The sequence below is a fragment of the Drosophila albomicans genome, chromosome 3 (genome assembly GCF_009650485.2).
Source record: "Drosophila albomicans strain 15112-1751.03 chromosome 3, ASM965048v2, whole genome shotgun sequence".
In the NCBI taxonomy this organism is placed as follows: Eukaryota; Metazoa; Arthropoda; class Insecta; order Diptera; family Drosophilidae; genus Drosophila; species Drosophila albomicans.
Window position 1 is genome coordinate 54,226,225 of NC_047629.2, and position 24,327 is coordinate 54,250,551.

Below are 24,327 nucleotides of genomic sequence, written 5' to 3' on the forward strand. Positions count from 1 at the left end.
CCCATCCCCAACCCCCGTAGCTATGTGAGCTATGATATCCCCTGTGCTGCAGTGCCATCAGGCTATTTGTATGCTGTCATGTGTGTGTGCCAGGGCAGCTAAGGGCTCACAGGTTGGGGTTGCCTGGCACTCGTGTTGCTGTTGCTGTTGCTGTTGGTGTGTTGTCTCAAACAGCGAACCCCCAACCCCACGATGCACTTACACTCTCACTTTAATTTGTGTGCCAGGCGTATACACACACACACACACACACACACACATGAGCGACTACCCAGGGGCTCCTCCCGCCCTTCCAAAACAATGTCGCTTGTCCTTTGTGAGCTCACGTGTTACATGCAAATGCGCTTCCTGCCCAGAACAGAAGACTTACAACTCTCACAATTCAGAACTCAACTCGTTGTTTTTCTGCTCCTGCTCCAGCTCCAGCTGCTGTTTCTGCTTTTGTCTTTTGTCTTTTGCCTTTGTTTTTGTCTTTGTCTTCGTCTTTGTCGTTGTCGCTGGCATCTCCCCTGCCCCCTTCGGCACTTGTTGGGGGAGGTTAAGAGTGTGCACAAATAAATATTGTAATGATGTATGTGATTTCTTTTATGCCCAAGCAACACACATCCGCATCCACAAAAGAAGCTCCTGCCTATCAGTTTATTGAAATCTCTTTAGCTCAACGACAACTCCGACTCCAACTCCGACTCCGACTACGACTTCAACAACTCATCTCGGGCTGTGGTTGTGGCTGCAACTCAAGTGGCGTTCCACTTGAGGGGAATTCGTAAAAAAAATATGCAACATTTTTTCGATAGCATTCGCTCTTAATGAAGTAACAACCTGGCAAAAAGTCATTAAAAAAATGTCCGCTAAGAGCATGTGGCATGCAAAAATCAATAAACAATCAACAGCAAAATATAAAAATAAATGTGTATTCAAAATGTGTATAGAAAAACCGAGAAGCAGAGAAAGGTGCAGGCAGGCCTCAAGGCTGCAATTATGAAATGTTTGTCAAAGGAGTTTCGCCTAGGCGCAAAAAAAAAAGTCGTATAAATGTGAAAATGCGTTGACGATTGCATTTTTCAAGTGCACAGCAGCCGCATCAAGTGTGGCATATCAAGGGTTGGGCATTGCAATTTAAAGAGCAATACACACACATACACACACGAAGAGAGAGAGAGACATGTAGGCATGGTCATTGCGATGACGCGCGAAAAAGCATGTATACCAATTAAATGCAGAACGGACAACGCCCAAAAAGTAAGCTACAAAAAAACTGCACAAAAAATGTATGGCAACTGCTGTCAATGACAGCGCAAATAAAATGCAACAAAGCGCGTGTAATACGCGCAAAAATGAAAATCAATAGCGACACACACACACACATTCGTCCCTCCCCTCCCGCAGGACACCAACACCAAGAGAGAGACATATGCATGTGTACATAAGATTGTGCGAGTGTATATAGAAGGCCTGGTCAGCTGGTGTTTGCTTAAACATAGCGCAGCCCGGCAGCTTGGGCATTTGTCATAACAGCGGCAATAATCAGAACGACAAGCCGACAACAACAACAACAACAACAACAGTAGGAGAGGTGCAACAACAGCAACAGCAACAACACGGGAAACGGAAACGGACTGTGCAGGCCCATCCATGTTGACGTCAGTCACACAGCGTGCAAATGTTGACCTACATACAAAACGTTGAGCAAACAGGCGCATAAATGCCACGCCAAACAACAGCAGCAGCAGCAGCAGCAATAACAACATCTACGAACAGCGCAGATAAGTCGGACTTTTTGTCCAGTTGCCAGCTGCATTGTTAGAAATATGACGGACATAGTCATAGTCTATATAGCTGTATATATACATATATATCTTTGCATTCATACATATCTATGCTAGCACAATCATAGTTGTTGTCTAAGCTCAGCTGCTGCCGTTATTGTTTTTAATACTAACCAGCATCATAATTGTTATGTAGATTTATAGAATTGGGTTGCCAGCATCATTTGATGTCCACTGCCCCAAAGGCGGATGTGACACGGCCATTAAGCACAAGCCAACTGGACACTGTGCACAGTGGTGTACATCTCTAGCTATTAAGTATTTATGCTTTATATTAATATAATGTTAAATTCCTCATTATGTTCTTTTAAATCACTTTTATTTTATGAGGAAGTCTAACTCTGAGTTAGAGTCTCTGCGTTGGAGATACATACTAAGGTACAAAGGTTTTAGCATTCCCTTTCAGGTATCAATTAATGAATATCGAAGATGTTTATACCCGTTACCCATAGGGTAGAAGGGTATTATAACTTTGTGCCGGCAGGAAATGTATGTAACAGGTAGAACGAGGCATCTCCGACCCTATAAAGTATATATATTCTTGATCTAGCCATGTCTGTCTGTCCGTCTGTGTGTCTGTCCGTCTGTCCGTATGAACACCTAGATCTCAGAGACTACGAGAGATAGAGCTATAATTTTTTTTCGACAGCATTAGTTATGTTTGCACGCAGATCAAGTTTATTTCAAATTTTTGCCACGCCCACTTCCGACCCCGCAAAAAAAAAAAAATCGAATAACAATCGTAATTTTAAAGCTAGAGTTACGAATTTTGGTATATACAATAATAACTATAGTAGTTATGATTCCTGAATTCCTGAATTTGGTTGCGATCAGATAAAAATTGTCGAAGTTATTAAAGAAATACTTTTGTATGGGCAAAAACGCCCACTTACTAGGGTTTTTAGTTGCTTTGGCTGACAATCTGGTATATTGAGCCGTCTATGGTATATCTTGAATGCGGTACTATATCGATATACCACATTAACATAAGTAAATATTTATAAACAAGTAAAAAAGATACAGTCAAGTGTGCTTGAGTATGAGATACCCAACAACCAAACCCGACACAAAAGAATATCAGTGCGGCATTCATTTTAAAATATACCAAAATACTGAAAGGACATATTTGAAATATTGATATAGTACTACTTTCAAAATATACCTTAGAGTGCGAAATATACCAAATTGTCAGCTAAAGCAACTAATGTCTTTTACAATTTTTATCTGATCGCATCCAAGTTATCAGGAATTTTAAATACTATAGTTATTATTGTATTTACCAAAAATAGCTGAAACTCTCATAGTCTCTGAGATCCAGTGTTTCATATGGTCGATCAAGAATATATGTACATACTTTATAGGTCGGAGATGATGCCAAGTTATAATACTCTTCTTCCTCATTTAACTCGGAACTTATAAGCAACCAGAACAGCGAGTATGTGAACTGTGAACTACGTGAACAATAATGTAGACCTCACGAGTTGATAATTGAGCTGAAGTTGTTTCGATATTATATCATTAGTTACGGCTTATCATTTTGAATATAATTGAGTCTGTAATTGACTTGTTTTTATTGAACTTTATTGACTTCATTAGCGTATAATGACAACATTATATTTCCAGAGAACCTCCATCACAAAAGGAGCTGGACTGGACGACATTTTAACTTTCATGTGCAGTTGATAGCGACCAGGAGGATGAAAGCTCGGCAGAACTTTAGCCTTTCGCAAGTTCTGCAGAACATATACTTTTGGTAGAATGGGACACTTGAAGAGAGTCTTATTGGCGAGAATCATTTGGTATATATATCCGAAAGCTTTGCTCATAAGTGGATTGTTGAGAAACTGGCAGCCTTCCAATTTGTTTATCTGATACATGATACGCTGCGATTTTAATGCTCGAATGGTGATGTCCATCGTAAAGCTTTTTGCTAGTTTGACCACTCGGAAAGCATACAACTCTGAGCCGGGCACTTGGCGAAAGTATTCCACAAAATCATGATCACTTTCAGTTTCAACAGATTCTAAAGTCGTTTTGACTTTGCCGCGCACATAGAACTAAATACCAACAAAATTTATAATTTAATTATAATTGTGTTGATCACATGTCATCTTACGGTATCGTTTGATTCCAAACTGGCGAAGAGCAGCGAATACAACAAGCAAACGAAAAGGGAAATCATCATGAACTGTGAATCAGACTTAAAATATAATGATATTTATGGTAATGCATCATTAGCTACGAGTTATTATGTCAATTATATTTTTGCCACTTTAATTTGATTGCAATTAAGTTATTTTTGTCATAATTTATTTGATATTAGCCACTTTATATTTCCATAAAACCTCCATGACAAAAGGCGATGGGCTGATCGACATGTGAACTTTCATGCTCTGTTGATAGTGTCCAGGCGGATGCATGTACTGCAGAACCTTGGCTGTTCTTAAGTTCTGTAGAAAATACACTTTTGGACGAATAGGACATCTGAAGAAAGTCTTGTTGGCGACAATCATACGATAGGTATGACCGAAAGCCTTGCTAACAAATGGATTGTTGAGAAACTGGCAGCCTTCCAATTTCTTTAAGTGATACAATACGCGTTGCGACTTTGTTGCCTTGATAGTGATGCTAATTGTGAAGGTTGGAGCCTCTTTTACCACACGAAAAGTATAGAGCTGAGAGCCGGGCACTTGTCGAAAGTATTCCACAAAATCCTGATCACAATTTGTCTCCACAGACTCGATGCTCGTTCTGAGCTTGCCACGCACATAATACTTTTGAGCAATAAATTTAAATTAGAATTATTGCAGTAATTAATTTTTTTGATCTTACTGTGTCATTTGCTTCAGTGTTCACAATGAGTAGCGAATAAAACATGTAAACTACAAGTGAGTACATTATGAACTGTGAATTGCCAATCCATATTTACCTCGCACGAGCTTCATTTTCGAGCAATTCATTTATAATAATGCATCATTAGCTTCTATCTGAAAGTTGATAGACTATATAATTTAGAATTGTCAATTCGATCATTTCTAAATCAAATAATTTTATTTAAAACAAATGCTATGATCGAACTAGTAAATATGTTATTGTCATTCTTAATTAATTCAACCGAAAATGTTTAACGCTCATTTTAAGACTCTGTACTTCCACTGAACCTGCATGACAAAGGGCGCAGGACTCAGTGACATTCTGACTTGCACCGTTAGCTGATAGTGTCCAAGTGGATGAATTGTGGGCACTATGAATGCTTTGGATACATTCTTCAAAAAGTATACCTTGGGTTGAATGGGGCACTTGAAGAAGCTGTTGTTCACGACCAAGGTGTGGTAAGTGGGTGCCAATGCCTTGTTTAACAATGGATTGTTCACGAACTGACAGCCATCCAAATCGGCGATCTTGTACATTATTCTTTGGGATTTCATGGCCCGCATCACAATGCTTAAAGAAAATGATGGAGCCAGCTTAACAACTCGAAATGTGTGTAAAGTTGTATGCGGAACTGGTCGAAAGTATTCGACAAAATCGTGATCACTCTCCGTTTCCACCGAATCCAAAATAACCTTAATTTTGCCACGCACAATTACCTGCAGCAAAGTTTATGAATAAGTTATATTAAAACATAATCTCAAAAGATCTCACCAGCTCCATTGCAATGACCAGTAGAGTGCTCAGCAGGCAAACCTGAGGTGCCCACATTGCGAACTTCTTGCAGTCTATTCTCAACGAAAAGTCAACAACAATTGCTTAAACATTTTATCTACGTTGCAGGCAAATTAATGAGTAATTTATAAACAGCAAATTAAGTTTTGTTACACATCATTAGTCAGTACTTATTTCAAATGTTCTATACTATATTTCCAGTTAATATCCATCACAAAAGGTGCATTGGTCTGTGGCATTCTGATGCGAGCATTCATCTCAAATTGTCCAGCGGGATGAAACGCGGGCATTGCAAAAAGTGCAGCTACATTTTTCATAAAGTAAACCTTTGGTGGTATGGGACACTTGAAGGTGGTATTAACCAGTATCTTGCGATAGGTAGAGCCCAAGACTTTGTTTATGATGGGATTGCTAAGAAACGGACAGCCATCCACGGTGATCTTGTACATAACCCTCTTGGTCTTTGCGGATCGCGTGGTGATGGTGAGGTTGAAAGATGGCGCCACCTTGGCGACACGAAAAGTGAAGAGTAACCCAATTGTGTTTCGTGTCATGCCAAGACGGAGACTGCAAGAATTTTCTGTAGATCGTTAGATGAATCGTCTTGTAGAATGCTTCTTGCATTGAGTCTGGTGTACGCGCCCTCTTAGCGCAACGCGAAACTTCCCTAACGCCTACTTTTCTCGAATATGTGCAAGAATTTTCTGCAGATCGTTAGATGACTCGTCTTGTAGAATGCTTCTTGCATTGAGTCTGGTGTACGCGCCCTCTTAGCGCAACGCGTAATTTCCCTAACGCCTACTTTTCTCGAACATGTGCAATTTTGTGTATCATGCGTCATTTGTTTTGTGAGTGCTGTACAAGAAAGTTGTTTTTTTCCTGCGCGTCTTTTATAAAACAATCAGAGGTAAGTTTATACTTTTTAACTCTATTGCTAATATTCTAATCTTATGCAAATAAAGAATACTATTTGCATTTATATTTTTTACATCTCAGTTTATTTTCAGTATTATGTGTTACAATAATTGTCGTCAATATGATTTTTTATGTTAAAAACGCAAAGTATTACTTACAAACTGTAATTAATCAGATAATGAGTGTATTAGCGGAACTAAGACAATGTCATTGTTTTCAGCAGGTAAATATATGTACTTAAAACAAATTTCTGAAATTTCAATTGCGTCATCAGGGTTTGGGTCAACTAAAATTATACCTATTGCCGAACTCGCCATTGGTAAGTCAAAGAAACTTCGTTTGTTGACAAATTGTTGACCAGCAATATAGCCATCTCCGTCTTCCATTATAAAGTGGGTGCGTGGGTGCGGCTTTTATATAGATCACTTGGACTAACCCTTTTTTTAGCGTCTACCTAAATGTATATTTCCATTAACTACCTAATATTGGGATTCCCCAAATACTAATCTGTCTACCGGAAGGAGTTGTCACAAAAAAAAGAATATAAACCTACCGATTTGCTCTATATTTCATAAAAAATCGAAATAATGGATCGCCACTTTCAACTTTTGGATAACCAGCAGCCTCTGGACATTGCGGGACTGACCAGCCAGCAGCCTCTGGATTTTGTGACCAGCCAGCAGCCTGTGAACATTGAACTAGAAGTGCGTCAGCTGCGAGAAGAGATGAGGCGAATTCAAAATGGACTGGGCCATGTACTCGCCATACTGAGCCAAATTGCCAATATTGTGGTACCGGCAAAACCAGAGTTCCCCTTGCGATCGGAGGAGGACATCGCCGTACTCAATACAAAAATTGAGGAATCTCCGTTGAAGTATGTGGCGATGTTCAGGAGGATGCTCTGCCCAGATGGCATACTAAAAAACTTGGAGCGGATCTTCCACAAGGATGTGCTGATGGGCATGAACTACGCCGGCATTTAAACAATGCCATGTTTGAAGCTCTGAAGTCTGACTACTATTGCTTCGAGGACCACAAAAAAGCTGTGCGAGAGGCATTTTTTAAATTTAAGAATAGAAATTACAAGGCCAATGCCAGGGCAAGGCAATTAGAAAAATTAGAAAATAATAAATAGAGTATAAATATAATTGTTTAGTAATAAGTTAAACTAATTAGAGAACGAAACTATATTTTTAAGAACTCATTGTATTAGTTTTAATAAATTTAATTTCAAGTATAATAAACATTTTATTTACTGCATATATTTTTGAGCGTATTTTTATTTTGCATATTCCGAACTACGCACTAGAATCTAAGCACAGATTTTCGGCAAGAGCTGCACCGCATATTTTCTACAAGAAACGTCGAGTACAAATTCTGTCAGCGCAGCTGAGGGAAATTTAAATTTCCCTTTGGCAAGAATTTATACTCGACGAGTCTTGTAGATAATCAGTTCCGCATATACGGCAAAACGAAGTGAGTAAGTCTTTTCGCATCTTGTGTCTACACATGACGGGACTGGAAGAAAACTTGTATATTGTCTACGAATAAAACACAATCGGGAAGATCTTGTTGGGCACTATATCAAAGTATTCCACATAATCATGATCACAATCGGTCTCAACTGATTCTATAATTGTTTTCACTTTGCCACGCACATTGACGATCTAGAAGATATGAAAGGTTAAGCGATAAGAAAGTGCATCATTGAAATTCTACTACCGTTTCATTACAGTCACCCAATTGTGTTTCGTGTCATGCCAAGACCGAGACTGCAAGAATTTTATGCGGATCGTTAGATGAATCGTCTTGTAGAATGCTTCTTGCATTGAGTCTGGTGTACGCGCCCTCTTAGCGCAACGCGTAATTTCCCTAACGCCTACTTTTCTCGAACATGTGCAAGAATTTTATGCAGATCGTTAGATGAATCGTCTTGTAGAATGCTTCTTGCATTGAGTCTGGTGTACGCGCCCTCTTAGCGCAACGCGTAATTTCCCTAACGCCTACTTTTCTCGAACATGTGCAATTTTGTGTATCATTTGTCATTTGTTTTGTGAGTGCTGTACGAGAAAGTTGATTTTTTCCTACGCGTCTTTTATAAAACAATCAGAGGTAAGTTGTTAATATTATTAAACTACTATTCTAATCTGATTTAAATTAAAAAATATATTTGTATTTGTATTTATATTTACAGTTTTGAGGACCACGAAAGAGCTACGTTGGATGATAAAAATAGAAACTACAAGGCATTGTTCAGGGCGAAGAATATTGAAAACGGCGAAATAAATTAATTTTTTCTTTTAGCTATTATATTATTTAGTTATAAGTAAAACTGTTTAGATAATATTATATATAAATTTAAGTACTCATTGTATTAGTTTTAATAAATTTAATTTCAAGTATAATAAACATTTTATTTACTGCATATATTTTTGAGCGTATTTTTTATTTTGCATATTCCGAACTACGCACTAGAATCTAAGCACAGATTTTCGGCAAGAGCTGCACCGCATATTTTCTACAAGAAACGTCGAGTACAAATTCCGCCAGCGCAGCCGAGGGAAATTTAAATTTCCCTTTGGCAAGAATTTATACTCGACGAGTCTTGTAGATAATCAGTTCCGCATATACGGCAAAACGAAGTGAGTAAGTCTTTTCGCATCTTGTGTCTACACATGACGGGACTGGAAGAAAACTTGTATATTGTCTACGAATAAAACACAATCGGGCAACTTCAAAGATTGGTAGAGTGTAAAGCAGACAAACTGTCAACCAGCGCATTGTAACTACGATTAACCATCTCTTGTATAGGCTATATTACATGAGTTGATTTTCATATGTTGTGCATGGTTTCGAAAAGCTTAACAATTAATTGAGCAACATAATTTATTTTAAATTGTACAAATTCAACAGTTTTAGAGTGTGGTATTCATTAATTGGGAACATTTTCAGTAAATTCGACAACTGATACATTATGAACTAATAGACAACAATAATTTTGTTATTTTTAATAAATAAAAGTAATAGTATTTTTTGTATGCATCATTGAGTATGCTTATCGAAAATAGACAACTAAGTTGTTATTGTACATAGTTACTAGAGGTGGAGAACTATCGATAGTCAGCGCCATCGATAGTGATTCATAGTTTCCATAAACTATCAACTATCGACGATAGCAAGAAAAATCTATCGTCGATAGTTGTCGATAATGCAGTAAAAGAAAATACAGTAGAATCCGGTTATAGCGACTTTCCAGGGATCGTCGTTATATCCGGAACACCTATAAACCAAAAGTTGAAAAATAAAATTTTGTTTATTTTATGGTTGCCATAGGTTTTTAAAATGCAACTAATTAATGTTTTAATCAATTTAATTTGTATGGGGACCCACCAAGTCATCGAATTTTCGTCTCAAAAACCGGACGGACGCTATTAGCGGCGTCGTTATAACCGGATTCTACTGTAATTTAATTAGTTTTTAAAATAATCCATATTTGTTTCAAGTATGAGAGTATGAAATAGGCTTTCAAATCTTTATCTAAAAATAATAAAAAATAATTCAAATAGTATGGATTTTTTATTTTTTAGGTTTATCTTAACTTCTATTTATATATTTATTTCAAACAATAATTTTGTACGCCTATTTGAAATGATTTGTCCTGCTTTGCTGAAGACCCTCTTCGACTCTACGGAGGATGCGGGTATACAAAGAAATTTGAAAAAATATCGACCACTATCGACGATAGCGATTGACCACTATCGAGAGTGCGCGCCGCTATCGAGAGCGTGTCTCCACCTCTAATAGGTACTTACAGAGCACGTTCTGGGCTTGAGAGTAAAGGTTGGTGCACTCGACACTTAAAATCTGTTCAGTAAATTCGTGAGTGGCTCCTGATCCATAAAATTGTGATCACAACTTGTACGAATCAAACTATAACTATCTTGATATAAAACATAAAATTAAAGTTGAAATTTTCTACCGAACCATAAAAGTTGGGAGGCAAGTCAGACTGATTATCGTATGTCTCATTACGATTTAATAGCTGTTGTGTGGTGAATTTAAATCTGATGAACATGCAAACATAATAATAACAGCTAAACTATATTAGCTGCTTGCAGTGCTCAATTCGTGCGTTTAGTTAAATCTTGAACTATTTGTGGCGTAAAAGTGAAAACAGAAATCGATTTCAAAGCTGATTTTATTACAATTTGGCCCACTGTGCAAATGGCTGTCATGAGAACTCGGCATTGTTGGTCATTTGGTCATAGACCGTGTTGCCATGTCCATGGCCGCCTTTTTGATGCGGGCTTGTTTTTGTTTTAGATTGTTGGCTCGATGATGATGGGTAGCTCTTGGTTTTTGGCACGTTGCACGTTGAACGTTGAACGTTGCACAGTTGCCTAGTTGCATGGTTGCAATGTGAAGCACGAGAGTGGCAAAGCCAATGCAGTGCCACCTGACAATGTCTAATGATGATGGAGTAAGTGCAGCGGCAACTACATAATCACAGCCATAACGTCAAGGCAGCAACAGCAGTGCCTATTGTTGTTGTCGTTGTTATAGTTGTTGTTGTCTACGTGCAGACACGCAGGCAGTGAACCAAGCAGACAACCAACCAGCGAACCAACCAAACGAGCCAGCAAACAAACAAGCTAACGCTGCTTGAGCCAACGAGTGTTGCCGTGTGGTAAGTGGGCTGCATCCTCCTCTCGCCTCTTTAGGAGGAGGCGTGGCGCTTTTTAGAGAGGCGTTTGTTATCGCACACACACACTCCCCAACACACACACACTGAGCGAAAACTCAATGAGTCAATGACTTTTTGGTGTCGCCCGTTGATGCGCGACGCGGTGTCGTTGTCATTAGCAACAACATCGACACGCACTCACACATACACGTATGCTAACTCACACACACTTACACACACACTCATAGATTGCAACCACATATGTCCGTTTGTTGGCAACTGTTGTGCCTTTGGCCACTGTGGGGACATTTGAGCGGGTCCAGCAATAAATTTGGCAAACAAACACGTTTTGGCTTATGTTTTATTGTTGTCGTCGGTGTTGCTGTTGTTGTTGTTGTTCTTGTTGTTGCCTATTGCGGCTGATGTTTCGTTGTTGTCCTTGGCGTACCTAATGTATGTCAACGGCAACCAGCGCAGCTGCTGTTGCTGCTACTGTTGTTGTTGTTGCGGCTTTCCTTTTTTGTTTTCCTATTTTGGTTGACGTCCTTTTTTGCTCATTCAGATTCAGCAGCAGTTGAGTGGAGTACGGAGAATGAGTAGACTCTGATTCAGTTTGCTTTTTACGCATTCACGCGCCTCAAATTGGCCAACAGCATGTTAGGAAAACAAGAAAAACAAAAACAAATTATATGTTGCATGCTTTTAGGCTAAGTAATTATCATTTTTTGGCAGCAGCAACACTTGGCACAACCATTCAGTGAGGCTCTTCCTGCTCACTCAGTAGACATAATTTCCCCAGTCGCTCATTAGCCGCACTCCGTGCCGTGCTCCATCCAACATGGCCCTAAGTGTGAAATTGTTTGGGTAATGCCAAGTAAATTATGCAAATATATTATGAGTTCATAGATGTGTCCGCACAGCTCTCGCTCTCTTAACTCTCAACTCTCCATCTCGCATCTCATCACAGCAGCAGCCCACGTACATTTTTGTTGTGCATACATTGTTGGGCATGATTTGATTAAACTATTTACGCAGTGGAGTTCTAATATTATGACTGAATTTCAAATTTATGGGTGTCGATAGTATATAAAGACGAGAAATTTATGTAAGAACAGAAATACATTTATTTACATCGCTTAAACATTTTATTATTAAAAATGTACACAAACAATAATAACTATATTATTTCATTCTCCAGATAAATTGGTTGCGAACGGATTAATAAATGGTGGAAGTTATTTAATAATTTTGTGTGTCAATTAACGCCTATTCAATAGGGTTTAGTTCTACGGTCTGATAATGTGTTTGGACCTCTGTGGTATATTTCGAATGTAGTACTACATCGTTATACCACATATGGTCTTTGGTATCTCATAGTCGAGCATACTAGTATAGAGCTTTCTTTATTGCTCTAAACTTAATTTCTATTACTTGATCTATATTTCAATTGACAACTGTAGAATACACCAACTGTTTATATTCCACTCTGCATAAATTCGTTAGCTACTTAATTTTAGTTGGAAAATATCAGAAGATTCTCTGCAGCAATAGAAGAACCATTTGTCACGCACTCATTCGATTATGCTGAAAATAAATGTCATCTAGCCAAAATAATTGAAACATTAAACGAGGCGCTCAGCCATGGCGCAAGAAAGGCCTGCTCCACAAAACACACACACACACACACACACACACATAGAGAGACGAAAGTCCAGTGTAAACACACGGAGCACAGCTGTTTGGTCTGCTTGTCGCAGCTCCCTCTAATTCATAGAGCTTCCTGCTCGTGCCTAACCACAGACAACAAAATGTTAGGCGCATGCGTCGAGTGTGCAGCGTCAAGTGCACCGCCAAAGCGGAAACACCACAGTCGACAACAGAAAGTGTTCGACACTCAGTTCAGTTGCTTTTCGAGGCTCGTAGGATACGCACGGCTCAGTCGGTTCAGAGAAATGCGGCAACCGAGTAGTGAACAGTGAGGTACTCAGTGTACTATCAATGTGAGAGTGCTGTGAGTTGAGTTTCAGAGTGTCGAGCTGTGGTGAATAGGCGCCGGCTTAAGAGAGAGAGAGAGAGAGAGTGCACGCTATCAAAAAAGAAGAGAGCGAGTACAGAGTGCAAAGAGCTTGACAGCATCACAGAAACAACGAGCATCGCAGTCAAGTTGAATCCTTGCAAGCGTGCAGTTGCCTCGAACGGAACGGAAGTGTTGCGTGCCGTGCGGGAGTGTTTGCCGTGTGCGCGTGTGTGTGTGCGTGAGTGTGTGTGCTCGGAGTGTGCCGGCTTCAAAAGTCTCAACAAAACATGCTAAAACACAACAAAGTTCGCTTCGTTCGCAATTAGTCAACACAACAAATCGCAAAATTTATTTTCATCAGAAATTGTGCCAAATCAAAAGAGAAAAGAGAAGAAAAGAAATTCGAATTGAAATCGAAATCGAAATTGAGATGTAAAGCCGCCTTTGAAATTGAATCAAAATTGCTCAATAAATCATTGCATAAACCGATAGGCAAACAAAACAAATAAAACGAGTCGGAACGAGAGCAAACAAGCCAACGAACGACGTAAAGTAAATCAAAATCAAAACAGAAAACCGGAAAGCATGTGGATTAGTAGCCGCCTTTTTGTGATTTGTTTGCTGCTCAGGTTTGGTAGGTGCAACTTATAACTCACTCTCTTTCTCTTTCTGTTTGTGTTTCTCTGCCTTGCCTTTACCGCCTTTTATTTCTCTTGCGACTCTTAAGCCTGACTGCCGGCTTTATTTAGTCGAATCGCTTGGCACGCGCCGCAAAGTATGCTTCAAATTTTTTGTTGGCTTGCGTGTCTGTGTGTCTTCGGAGTATACAAGTGTGTGTGTGTGTTGTGGTATGCCCATCAACAGCTGTCGGCATATTCCCTTTTCGTGCTCTTCAAAAAAATACACAAAAACTTATTATGCCAAAAGGCGCTAAGGCTCAGAAGGATTTTTTGGGATTTGATGGGGCAAAACAGCAAAGAGCTTATCAACAGTGTTTTTCCCTGGCCACAAATTAAACTGGTAATCTGAGTGTCGTCTATCACTTGTAGTATAAATATCACACACAATTATATATGTTGCAGCTCTGCATAAATAAATAATACTTTAATTTAAATAAAAATAATAATCTGCTGTGGCAAAAATGCGATTTCATGCTACAATGAGCATATATGAATACAAAACGTTTTTCCGAGGTGGAGAGGTGTTAACATAATTTATGGTTGAGCACTCGCTCTACGAGGAGCGAGCAGCGAGCAGCGAGCTAAGTGCAAATGATTTGGTCGCTTTATGATATAGTCGAGGCCATAAAAATGATGCTCGTGGCAACAAAAACTAAACCGGCATCGCACAAAATGCGTATACATAATATGAAATTGCCTTATGATAAAAACCCAGGCGTCAATTTATGCCACAAAATTTTGTGTGTGTGTGTGTGCTCGCATATGTGGGAGTGTGCGTGTGCTTGTCTGCGTATGAAAGACTAATGAAATGTGTCAGGAACAGAGTCAGGAATAGTCGATCGAACTGTCAGACCCATCGACCACTTCACACACTGAAATAGCAAAGAGCTTCTATTTGAGTTTTTTTTTTGGAAATTTGATATTTTCCAATTTTCATTGCTTTTGTAGCTGTTTGCATTTTATGATGGCAATGCCAATAACAACTGACGCTCACATATATTTGGAGGGAAAAAATTACTGAAATGCCATATAGATATTTTATATTCCATGCATACGTATATGTACATATTTACGCTGCTATAAATATAAACGTATATATGACATATATATGTCTACTGGTGTCTATATCTTTTCGCACCCCTGGCTGAGGTTGAAGCAAATGAAAAATATGCAAATGAAATTGTTACTCAATGTCGGTAGAGCGCGTTCACCAATTTTTTATTTTTTTTTTTTTGTGTTCGTCGTTCGTTGTTATTTCATTTTCATGCGGATAAAAATTCACATAAAATAATGTGATCCATGAAATCAGCACCAGAGCAAAAAGAAAACAAACAACAGAAATGAGATTAACCCAAGCAAAGCCAGAACCTCTCCTTGTCTACTACATTCCCTTTTCCTTTTCGCGCTGCAAGTTGGGACAACTAAATTATGAAATATATTTTTTGGGGTTCAAAAAGGGCTGTTGCGCTCTCTGATTGATTGTGTTTTAAATCCTTTGTGACAAACACATTAATTTGTTGTAGGATTAATGAAGTGCTCGCACAAATGTGGTTCCGTGCCAAGGGTCAGAGCGAAAGCAGCTGGCTCTGAAATTGAAAATAAAATAATGGAAATGCTTTCAAGAAATGCCAAATATTCTGTATGGAACTTTCAAGTACTCTCACCAGAAAATTATGACGTTGTGCACTTCCATTTAATAAGATTTTTTGGGGTCTAACTTTTAAGTATTGAAATTGCTCTTAACAGGATTAGTTAAAATCAGATTTGTTATAAAAATAAGAAGCATGATTTTGTTTGTTTGTTAGTTTAAATATATTAGTATTTAAATTATTTCCATTAAATGGTTTTAAAAATCGAAAATCTCGCTAAGTGTTTCTTACGGCAACAATAAACGTATTTGGATAACGTCTGCGAAAGCCTTTTTATTTGAGGAAATATATTAAGTTAGAGTATATTAGAATTGTATTGACTTTTCTCTGACATTATTTCCAATTTTATTGTGACTTACTTTTCTTCTTTATATATACGTGTGTATATATCGTAGATATATATATATATATATATATATATATATATATATATATATATATATATATTTTGTATTTTTTTATCTAACGAAAAACAATTTGCACAAAAAACATTTTCACATCCCGTTGCCTTTTCTTGGGCTCTGCCTTTTCGGGATTCGCTTTCGACGGTCTTCCCTGGCGGGCTCTGTGTGTGCACTTCGGCCTTAAATGGGCTTAGGGCCAGCTGGAAAGCATCTTTTGGGCAAACCAGAAATAAAAGAAAAAATCAAGTTATTTACAATTATTATAACTGTTGCTGTTGCTGTCGTTGTTGCTCAATGCGCGTTGGTCTGTAAACGCTTTAAGTTCTTTTCAGTCTGAGCTCAGACAATATTGACTTGGCATACGATTTGCCAGAGAGTGGGTGCTTTGGCTAGTGTGTGTGTTTGTCTTGGCGTTTCCTTTTGCTTGTTTTTGCGCATAAAAATTGAATTTCCTGTATTTTGGGCTGATTGCGCATAAGCCATGGCCCACCATTTCCGATGGGGCGTTACGAAGTGCCAAGGCACTTTAGTCGAATATTTCCGGCGTCCTTCTTAAAGTTCGCTCTTGACTTTGGCTTTAAGGTGGCGGCTGTGAACGAATGCAATACTAATATGTCAGTGTGTGTGCTTTAGTTTTTCAGCTGTCAGGTTTTATGGGCGCACACGGAAAACTGGCCACGAATTTAGTGCAGTGCTTTTATGGCGAGGCCATTATAGATATTATGTCTGCAGGATCATAAATACAAAACTATACACGTGCAAAGTCAGACAACAACACTACAAAGCACACACACTCAGACACACTCACACAACACCTACGACATCACTCGCTTTGCCCAAAGGCAAAGAAATAATTTTAAAAAGTGCCAAAAGGGCATAATCCAAAAAAAAAATGAAGAAGGAAAGCAGCAACGTCTGAGAATCCTTGCTAAGCAACCCCTCAAGTCCCAGTGCCACCACACACACTCACACACACATTCATACACACACACATTCCATATGAATGGCAGACCAAAGCGAGAGCGGAAATTGCGTGGGTGGCACAAGGGGAGGGGAGGAGACCGCAAAAGCTGACTGCACTCGCCGTGTGGAGGAGTGCAACGAACTGGCAGCCAGTTTGACAACTTGTTAAATGCTGCTAGTTTTAAAGCCTCTTTGAGATGGATTTGATTTCGGTAAACTAGTTCAAAATTGCCGGAGACTTAATGCGGAATAAAATTCGCCTAAAATCCCCCGAAAATACTTGATGGCTTAGGCATAAAATCCGCATGGCTGGAAAATGTAGCGCAGCTAAATTTGTGAATATTCGCGTGAATCTTTGAGCCGCAGGAATAAGCCCAAGACGAGGTGCTCAGTGAACAAGATGATGATGATGATGTTCATGATGATGATGATGGGATAGAAGAAGAATAAGATCTGGGACCGGGACAAAAAAAAAGCATACACAGAGAGAACAACAGGAACAACGGAACACACACGCACAGTAGCGCTTGCAGCGTAGACTTTTTGTTTTCACAGGAAAGAATAAAAAACCTACAAGTGGATGTACACACACACACAGATCCAACACACACACACAGCCATACACACATACATATGTTGTGAGGGCGCGCTTTGAGGCACATGCTCGTAAAACATACCCTTTCTGCCCGAAAAAAAAAATGAACCGAGTGCCAAGCGTACTCAAGACATACTTGCAATAATTTTATGGCCTGGCAGAGGCCTCCACCATCCCCCTCCCTCTTCCGCCCTCGCCCAAGTCTTCACCCTGACAGCGGGAGCCATAAAATCAGCGGGGAAAAGTAAAATGAAACGAACAAGAGAACAGAGGAGACGTCGAGAAAAACGAAACCAGAAAGAAGTAACATAAAAATCCTTGATGCCAAGCATAAAACAAAAAGCGCCTGGCCAGGCACAACAACAACAACAACAAGAGAAACAACAACAGCACAACGACGACAACAGCAACAACAAAAAACATACAAAAGCAAAAGCAAAGGCAAAAAAAAGAACAAAAACAACTCTAATTGCAGACACAATGACTTGACGGAGCAGGACAGGCGAACAGAACGGGCGGGCGGACGAACGGAGGTACAGACGGACGGACGGGCGCATAGGCGGAAAGGAGGACGAAGTAAGAGGCTCCTAGTGGCAGGCCTGAACGAGTTGCAAGGATTTGCACAGCGCCGCAGGGACAGCCGCTTGGGTGGCACAGACATCCGAGGCGCATTCATGTGGAATTTGAAGCGAAATGTCAATTTGAGAAATACATACATACATAAAAAGATATATACACACATATCTATATACATACATATATCTATATAAATGAGTGTAGGTATATTTTTAGAGAGTGAGCGAGGAAAAAAATGAAACCCAAGCTATGTTATTCTAATTTAAGATAAGACAAAAATCTGTTTGCCAAGCGAGACGAAAGTAGAAAAAACACACTGCGAAAATGGTTTCCACTGACGAATGACGAATGCGGATAAAATATAAAATTTTAAGTGCTTCTTAAAGGGGGGCGAACGTTTTAATACATCCACGGAACCCCTAAATCCGAATACGAATCCGAATTCAGCATATCATTCTAATGGCGCTCTTAACAGACAAATACATATGCACGTAAATATATGTGCATATTTGAAAGACATTTCACTTATTTGCACATGGAAACCATTTGATGACCCTTTAAGATATTTGCATGCATAAATTGTTGATGGTCTTCTTCATTTTATGCTTTTTGTTCTTTCGATATTATTTCGGGTTTACGGTCATTTTTCAAATATTATTCATACACTTTGCAAACACATTAATTATTGAAAGGGGTGCGAAACAAATATTATTTGCAATTCATTGGAAACCCGAATAAAATGATTTGAATTATTTAAATACTCTATTTTACGATTTTTAGAATGTGACTTTTAGAAATGTTACCAAGAAAGAGATATGAAATGAGACACTTGACAGTTTTATTAGAGAATATTAAGCTCTTTTATATTCGAATTTTCAAAATTATTATTTAAAATTGTAATTAAGGAATGTGACTTCTAGAAATATTACCAATAATTATATATGAAATGAGATACTTAAAAGTATTATGAATTGTTTTATTACAGAATATTAAACTCTTTTATATTCGAATTTTAAAGGAATATTATTTATATGATTTAGTTTTAAATGTTCACTCTTTTAAGGTATTTATTTATATTATTATTATTATTATTTATATTATAAATGATCAGCTGAGTTACTTTACTTAAATAGTTATTAACGATGAATTACTTTAAGAGAGTTCAAGATGAAGAATTTTAATTGTTCAAATCATACAGCAGAAAACATTTATAAAAGTTACTTCTGTCTTGTAAATATATAATATAAATATAATACAATTTTGTAACCTAAATTAATTATTATATTTTATTAAATGAAGAATATTAAGTTATAACGAAACTTACAAATACCTAACTGTATTTAATTCTTACCGTAAATAACCGAATTATACAAGTTGTTTCAGAATGTGTAAAACTTGAGGTTGTCATTGAAAAGTAAATATGACAACATTAAATAAAGAATTAATATTTTCCATCATTATAGTTGATAGCTTTAAATATATACGTTCATTAAAATTGTAATACATTTTTGTATCCTAAATTAATTATTATATTTTATTAAAAGAAGAATATTAAGTTATAACGAAATTTACAAATACCTGTTTTAACTGTATGAATATGTAAAAGTTGAGTTTGTCATTGCAAAGTAAATATGACAACATTAAATTTAGAATTCATGTTTTACACTTTATTGTTGATAACTTTAAATCACTTTAAAATGCAATAATGTTAACCATTAAATTCCTTTGCAGATGCAACGATTAGCGAACCCTTCGAAACACATTTGCGCGGCCCCGGCTTCGTCATGGAGCCGCCGGGCCGCGTGGAGTTCTCGAACTCATCGGGAGGCTGGCTGGACTGCTCCGCCTCAGGGAGTCCACAGCCAACGATCGATTGGGTGCATGCGGATGGCACGGCGGTCACAGAGATACACGGCGTGAGGCGGGTGCTGCGGAACGGGACGTTGGTGCTGATGCCATTCGCGGCGGCTGCCTATCATCAGGATATACACAATACGATCTATCGTTGCATTGCCAGCAACTCGGTGGGTCGCATTGTGTCGCGGGATGTGCAAGTGCGAGCGGGTAAGTTGTGCGATGATGATGCATACGAGTAAATATAATTTTGGCATATGCATTTCTTTATTCTTGTTTTCTTTTTTTTTGTGTGTGGCAGTTGTGGCGCAGGCCTACAAAGTGGATGTGGAGGTATTATCTGCGTCGCGCGGCTGCACCGCCATTTTGCGTTGTGTGGTGCCCACGTTTGTCAAGGAATTGGTACGAGTGGTCTCGTGGGTTCATGAACCCGCTATCTACATCTATCCCTCGCTGCAAGGCGGTAAGTAACGTTCCTCTCTCTCTCTCGCTGTGTCTCTTTTGGGGTGTGCACACTTGCAACTTGTCTATCTGTCTGCAACTGCTGCTGTTTCTGTTGCCGCTGCTGTTGCTGCTGCTGACGTGGCACCAGCAGGAGCTACAGCTACGGCCTCGGCCCCTTCTGTCTGCTACATCCTTGTCCCTGTAGCGGCTTACCAAGCCAACAAAGTGCATTGTTTGTTTGCAGTATTTGCCTCACATGTTTGCCTGCTTAACTGCCATCGCTTGCCCAACCCCAACAACATGAATACTCGTACAGCGACGCAACATCGCATATCGTAGAGTAGAGCATGTGTGTGTGCTTTGATGCATAATTAACATTGTCCTTTGGCAATTTGAGAAGCACTTTTAACTTGCCTTAACCCTGCGCCCAACTGAGGTGCAACTCTGAGCTCTGATAAGTAGGAAAAGCCTTCGGCATGCGCTTACATAAAACTGAACAATGCCTTAAAGAATTATTAAAACCTCCTCCTGCACACACGAAGTCAGATAGCAGCTTTACTTATTAAACATGTGCAGTCTGAATTGTCTCTTCAACAACATAAATAACAAAATCTCTTAAAGTTTTTTAAATTCTTGAGGATTCCTTTTTAACAGTTTTGATTAAAAATTTGATTACTAAAATTTGTGTGAAAAATCAAGTGTTGCAGACAGCTTTGCTCGTGTTGAATTCGTTTTAGCTTTTATGAAAGTTTGATAAACGACAAGTAATGATTTTTGCTTCATTCACAGATGGCAAATTCCATTTGCTGCCAACCGGAGAGCTGCTAATCCATAATCTGCAGGAAAGCGACGAATCGCAATCCTTTCGCTGTCGCAGCATGCATCGTTTGACCCGTCAGGTTGTTGTCAGCTCGCCCACACGATTGCGTATTAATTGTGAGTAACTCAATCATAGCAGCTACACATACACTCACACTCAGACTCGAGTTATGTGTGCATTCCATTTTACTGCCGTGTCTCGAGGAAACTAACCAATGTCAATCTTCAATCTCAACTCACACACAGCGCATCGCGGCATCATTTCGCCAAGCGTTGTGGAGCACACGTCTCATGTACAGGTGTCGCAGGACGAGGGCGCGGTGCTTCTGTGCGTGGCACAGGGTTGTCCTTCGCCCGAATACAGGTGAGTACACATACCGAGAGAGTGGGAGAGAAGAGAAAAGAGAGGGATGTGAGCTGCTGTCTCACGGTGTAGTGCATAAAATCGATGGGGCTGCCAAGCCACATAGACACATTACAGGCGAAACTTTTGACGTTGACAGCATTTGCTGTTGTGTGAGTTAATTGGAACGCACACACATTCACATTCACAGCAACACCTACAACACGCACATAGCATAGAATACTCTGTGTGTGATATGAGCGAACGTTTAGAGTTGCCAAGGCATATAAATAAACTGGCGACCGCTGTGACTTGGCCATTAATTGTGTAAAATATGTCGAGAACTAGAGAAGGAGAGTGAGAGAGTTGGAAACTATGGAACGCTAATTGAAATATGAACTCAGCATGCGTTGTCAACCTTAAAGTTTCCAGCTCAGAACTTTGTCGTTCGACCAACGTTGCGTATGAGCAACGTACGTGTACTGAGCATTGTTGTCGAGTAGTGTGCGGGACATTGAGCAGAGGAATTAAAGACAAAAGCATAGGTAATGATGTGTGTAGTCGTTAAGCTGCCATCTCTCTCCGGAGGTGTGGCTACATATGTGCACACATAATTACGCTTTGATAAGCAGACAAGTAATAAAAAAAACTTTCTGCCGCTGAAAGAGATAGCCAGAGTAGAGGGATTTACGAGTGTGCTCGTGTATATCCGGGCTACAATGCCAGACTGTAAACGCGAAACAAAAGAATCTATGAGCGCAACCAGACAGCCGACGGATACATGGATAGATGGATAGATTGCTCAGCAGCGAAACAGCAGCCACCGAACGAGGAAGAACGAGAGGGAGAGAGTGAAAGCACGTAGAATAGTAGAACAAAAAAAAATACTGTAGCCATTTCATAATTAATAAAGCCAAGCGAGAGACTGAGCAACAGGAGACAGCAGCAGGCAGGCAGAGAGACATTGGCAAATGAGCCCGCCATAGGGATTAATGCAACATTAAACAACAGCAGCGCAGATACTGAACAGACACAAACAGGCAATACGGCGATGTGGAGAAGGTAGTTGAAGGCTCGTTAAAATACGCTGGCAAGAACCTTGAACTTACCGAGTATGCAAATTAAAAAGAAATGCGCAGAATAGCAGAAACGTGTTTTTAATGTATGAGAAATGACTAGATGAGAAATACATATACAGAGGAGAAACAATTGTGAAATTGAAATAAAGAATATTGGAATTGAGACTTAATTAAATCACAAAAGTTTGAAGTTTTCAAAACAAGCCAGAAGTAACTTTGTTTTATAAAAAGTTGAGCAAAGCGATTAATTAGAAAGTTGAGTTATGTCAAGGCGTAATTATGTTTACATTAAATCTACAAATTATAAAAAATTATTTTGACTTTTTAATAATTAATTCTTAATGATTTGATAGACATCCAAATATTAACTTAAGTATGTTCAATACTTGAAGTAATTTAATCTTTATTAATATCTATGGAAGTAGGATAATAAATAAAAGAACTTTGTTCTATGATAATGAAGAATTTTATATCAACTTATAAAGTTAATTTATTCATTTATTATGTATAGTCTTAAATAGACACATTGTTTGAATCATTTTTATTAATTTAAGGTAACTAGAACTAATAGACTAATTCTGCAAGCTTGTTCTTAAAATTTTCGAAGATTAACTTATGAAGTGCTTAGTCTAATAAGTGTCTGAAACTTGAAAAAGTAACTAGTTAACAAATTTTAAGTAATAAAAAAGATACACAATTATGTTTTATGGTTTAAGTTGTGTATAAGCGGTATTCAACTATATTGTTTTTTTCTTTTTAACTTTATTTATGTACATTGAAATTATTTAAGTAGAATGAATAATTAATGAGAATAAGTCTTTCTCTTAATTTAACATTAAGTATAGGTAATGTGAGGCTACAATATCTAGGCATTATATCTATCTATCTATCCAACTCTTGTTTCAACGTATAATATAGAAAGACTATGTGTCAACAGCTGAATATTTATATAAAATTTTATTTATTTTTAAATTTAAATTGACTTTCTTTATATCTTTCTATTGCAATTTAATAGCTGGTACACTCAGAATGGCGCTGGGCCATTGCCCGTTTTAAGTGGACCACGTGTGCGTCTGCTCGGACCCATATTGGCCATCGAGGCCGTGACCGGCGAGGATTCGGGTGTCTACAAGTGCACGGCAAGCAATGTGGGTGGCGAGGCGAGCGCCGAGTTGCGCCTAACGGTGGCCACGCCCATCCAAGTGGAGATCTCACCGAATGTGCTGAGCGTGCACATGGGGGGCACGGCCGAGTTCCGATGTGTGGTGACCAGCAATGGGAGCCCGGTGGGCATGCAGAATATCCTGTGGTACAAGGACGGCAGGCAGTTGCCCTCATCCGGTCGCATCGAGGATACGCTGGTGGTGCCGCGTGTCAGCCGTGAGAATCGTGGCATGTATCAGTGTGTGGTGCGACGGCCCGAGGGCGATACATTTCAGGCCACCGCCGAGCTGCAACTGGGCGGTAAGTAGCAATGCCGCAAAGCTGCTGCAGTAGCAAAAACAGAAAAAAGAGCGAGAGAGTCGCCAAAGTAATTGCAGCTAAAATATTTATACTCACTATACAACATACTATATATATATATATATCCGCAATCGCATCTCTCCCACACACTCACACACTCGCAGATGCGCCGCCTGTGCTGCTCTATAGCTTCATTGAGCAAACGCTGCAACCAGGACCAGCTGTGAGCCTCAAATGCTCCGCAGCCGGCAATCCAACGCCGCAAATTTCATGGACATTGGACGGATTTCCGCTGCCATCAAACGGAAGGTAATTGAACTTGTTGAAAAGCGGCTCGACTCGAGCG

At 39.1% G+C, this 24,327-nt stretch overlaps 3 protein-coding genes across 13 annotated transcripts in view; 1 reads left to right on the top strand and 2 right to left on the bottom strand.

Annotated features, from left to right (window-relative positions):
* Window positions 1–3,421: 3,421 nt before the first annotated feature.
* LOC117571677 (uncharacterized) lies at window positions 3,422–4,011 on the bottom strand. Its single transcript, XM_034253918.1, has 2 exons — window positions 3,946–4,011; window positions 3,422–3,886 (listed from the first exon to the last, which is right to left on the bottom strand). Exons 1-2 carry the CDS (start codon window positions 4,009–4,011, stop codon window positions 3,422–3,424), a joined length of 531 nt encoding a protein of 176 aa, XP_034109809.1.
* A 1,654-nt stretch (window positions 4,012–5,665) lies between these two features.
* Window positions 5,666–6,049, bottom strand: LOC117571668 (uncharacterized). Its single transcript, XM_034253908.1, has one exon. The coding sequence runs from the start codon at window positions 6,047–6,049 to the stop codon at window positions 5,666–5,668; it is 384 nt and encodes a 127-aa protein (XP_034109799.1).
* Window positions 6,050–13,011: 6,962 nt separating this feature from the next.
* The window catches only part of LOC117567566 (cell adhesion molecule Dscam2), a 30,755-nt gene continuing 19,439 nt past the window's right edge, over window positions 13,012–24,327 (top strand). For 10 of the 11 annotated variants that reach the window (XM_052005510.1, XM_034247632.2, XM_034247633.2 and 7 more), the window contains exons 1-7: window positions 13,012–13,745; window positions 19,710–20,042; window positions 20,134–20,295; window positions 21,066–21,212; window positions 21,342–21,459; window positions 23,533–23,981; window positions 24,146–24,290. In XM_052005510.1, the coding sequence (XP_051861470.1) occupies window positions 13,697–13,745; window positions 19,710–20,042; window positions 20,134–20,295; window positions 21,066–21,212; window positions 21,342–21,459; window positions 23,533–23,981; window positions 24,146–24,290 (1,403 nt within the window). In that variant the 5' untranslated portion in view covers window positions 13,012–13,696. The remainder of the gene's footprint in view (window positions 13,746–19,709; window positions 20,043–20,133; window positions 20,296–21,065; window positions 21,213–21,341; window positions 21,460–23,532; window positions 23,982–24,145; window positions 24,291–24,327) is intronic. The other variant, XM_052005509.1, reaches the window with a different exon arrangement.

Excerpts from the sequence above, each read along its gene's own strand:
- LOC117571668 (XM_034253908.1), bottom strand. The coding sequence starts at position 6,049 with ATGACACGAAACACAATTGGGTTACTCTTCACTTTTCGTGTCGCCAAG.
- LOC117571677 (XM_034253918.1), bottom strand. The coding sequence starts at position 4,011 with ATGATTTCCCTTTTCGTTTGCTTGTTGTATTCGCTGCTCTTCGCCAGT. Across the intron at positions 3,887-3,945 it reads GTTTGGAATCAAACGATACC|TTCTATGTGCGCGGCAAAGT; the intron begins GTAAGATGACAT and ends GTTGGTATTTAG.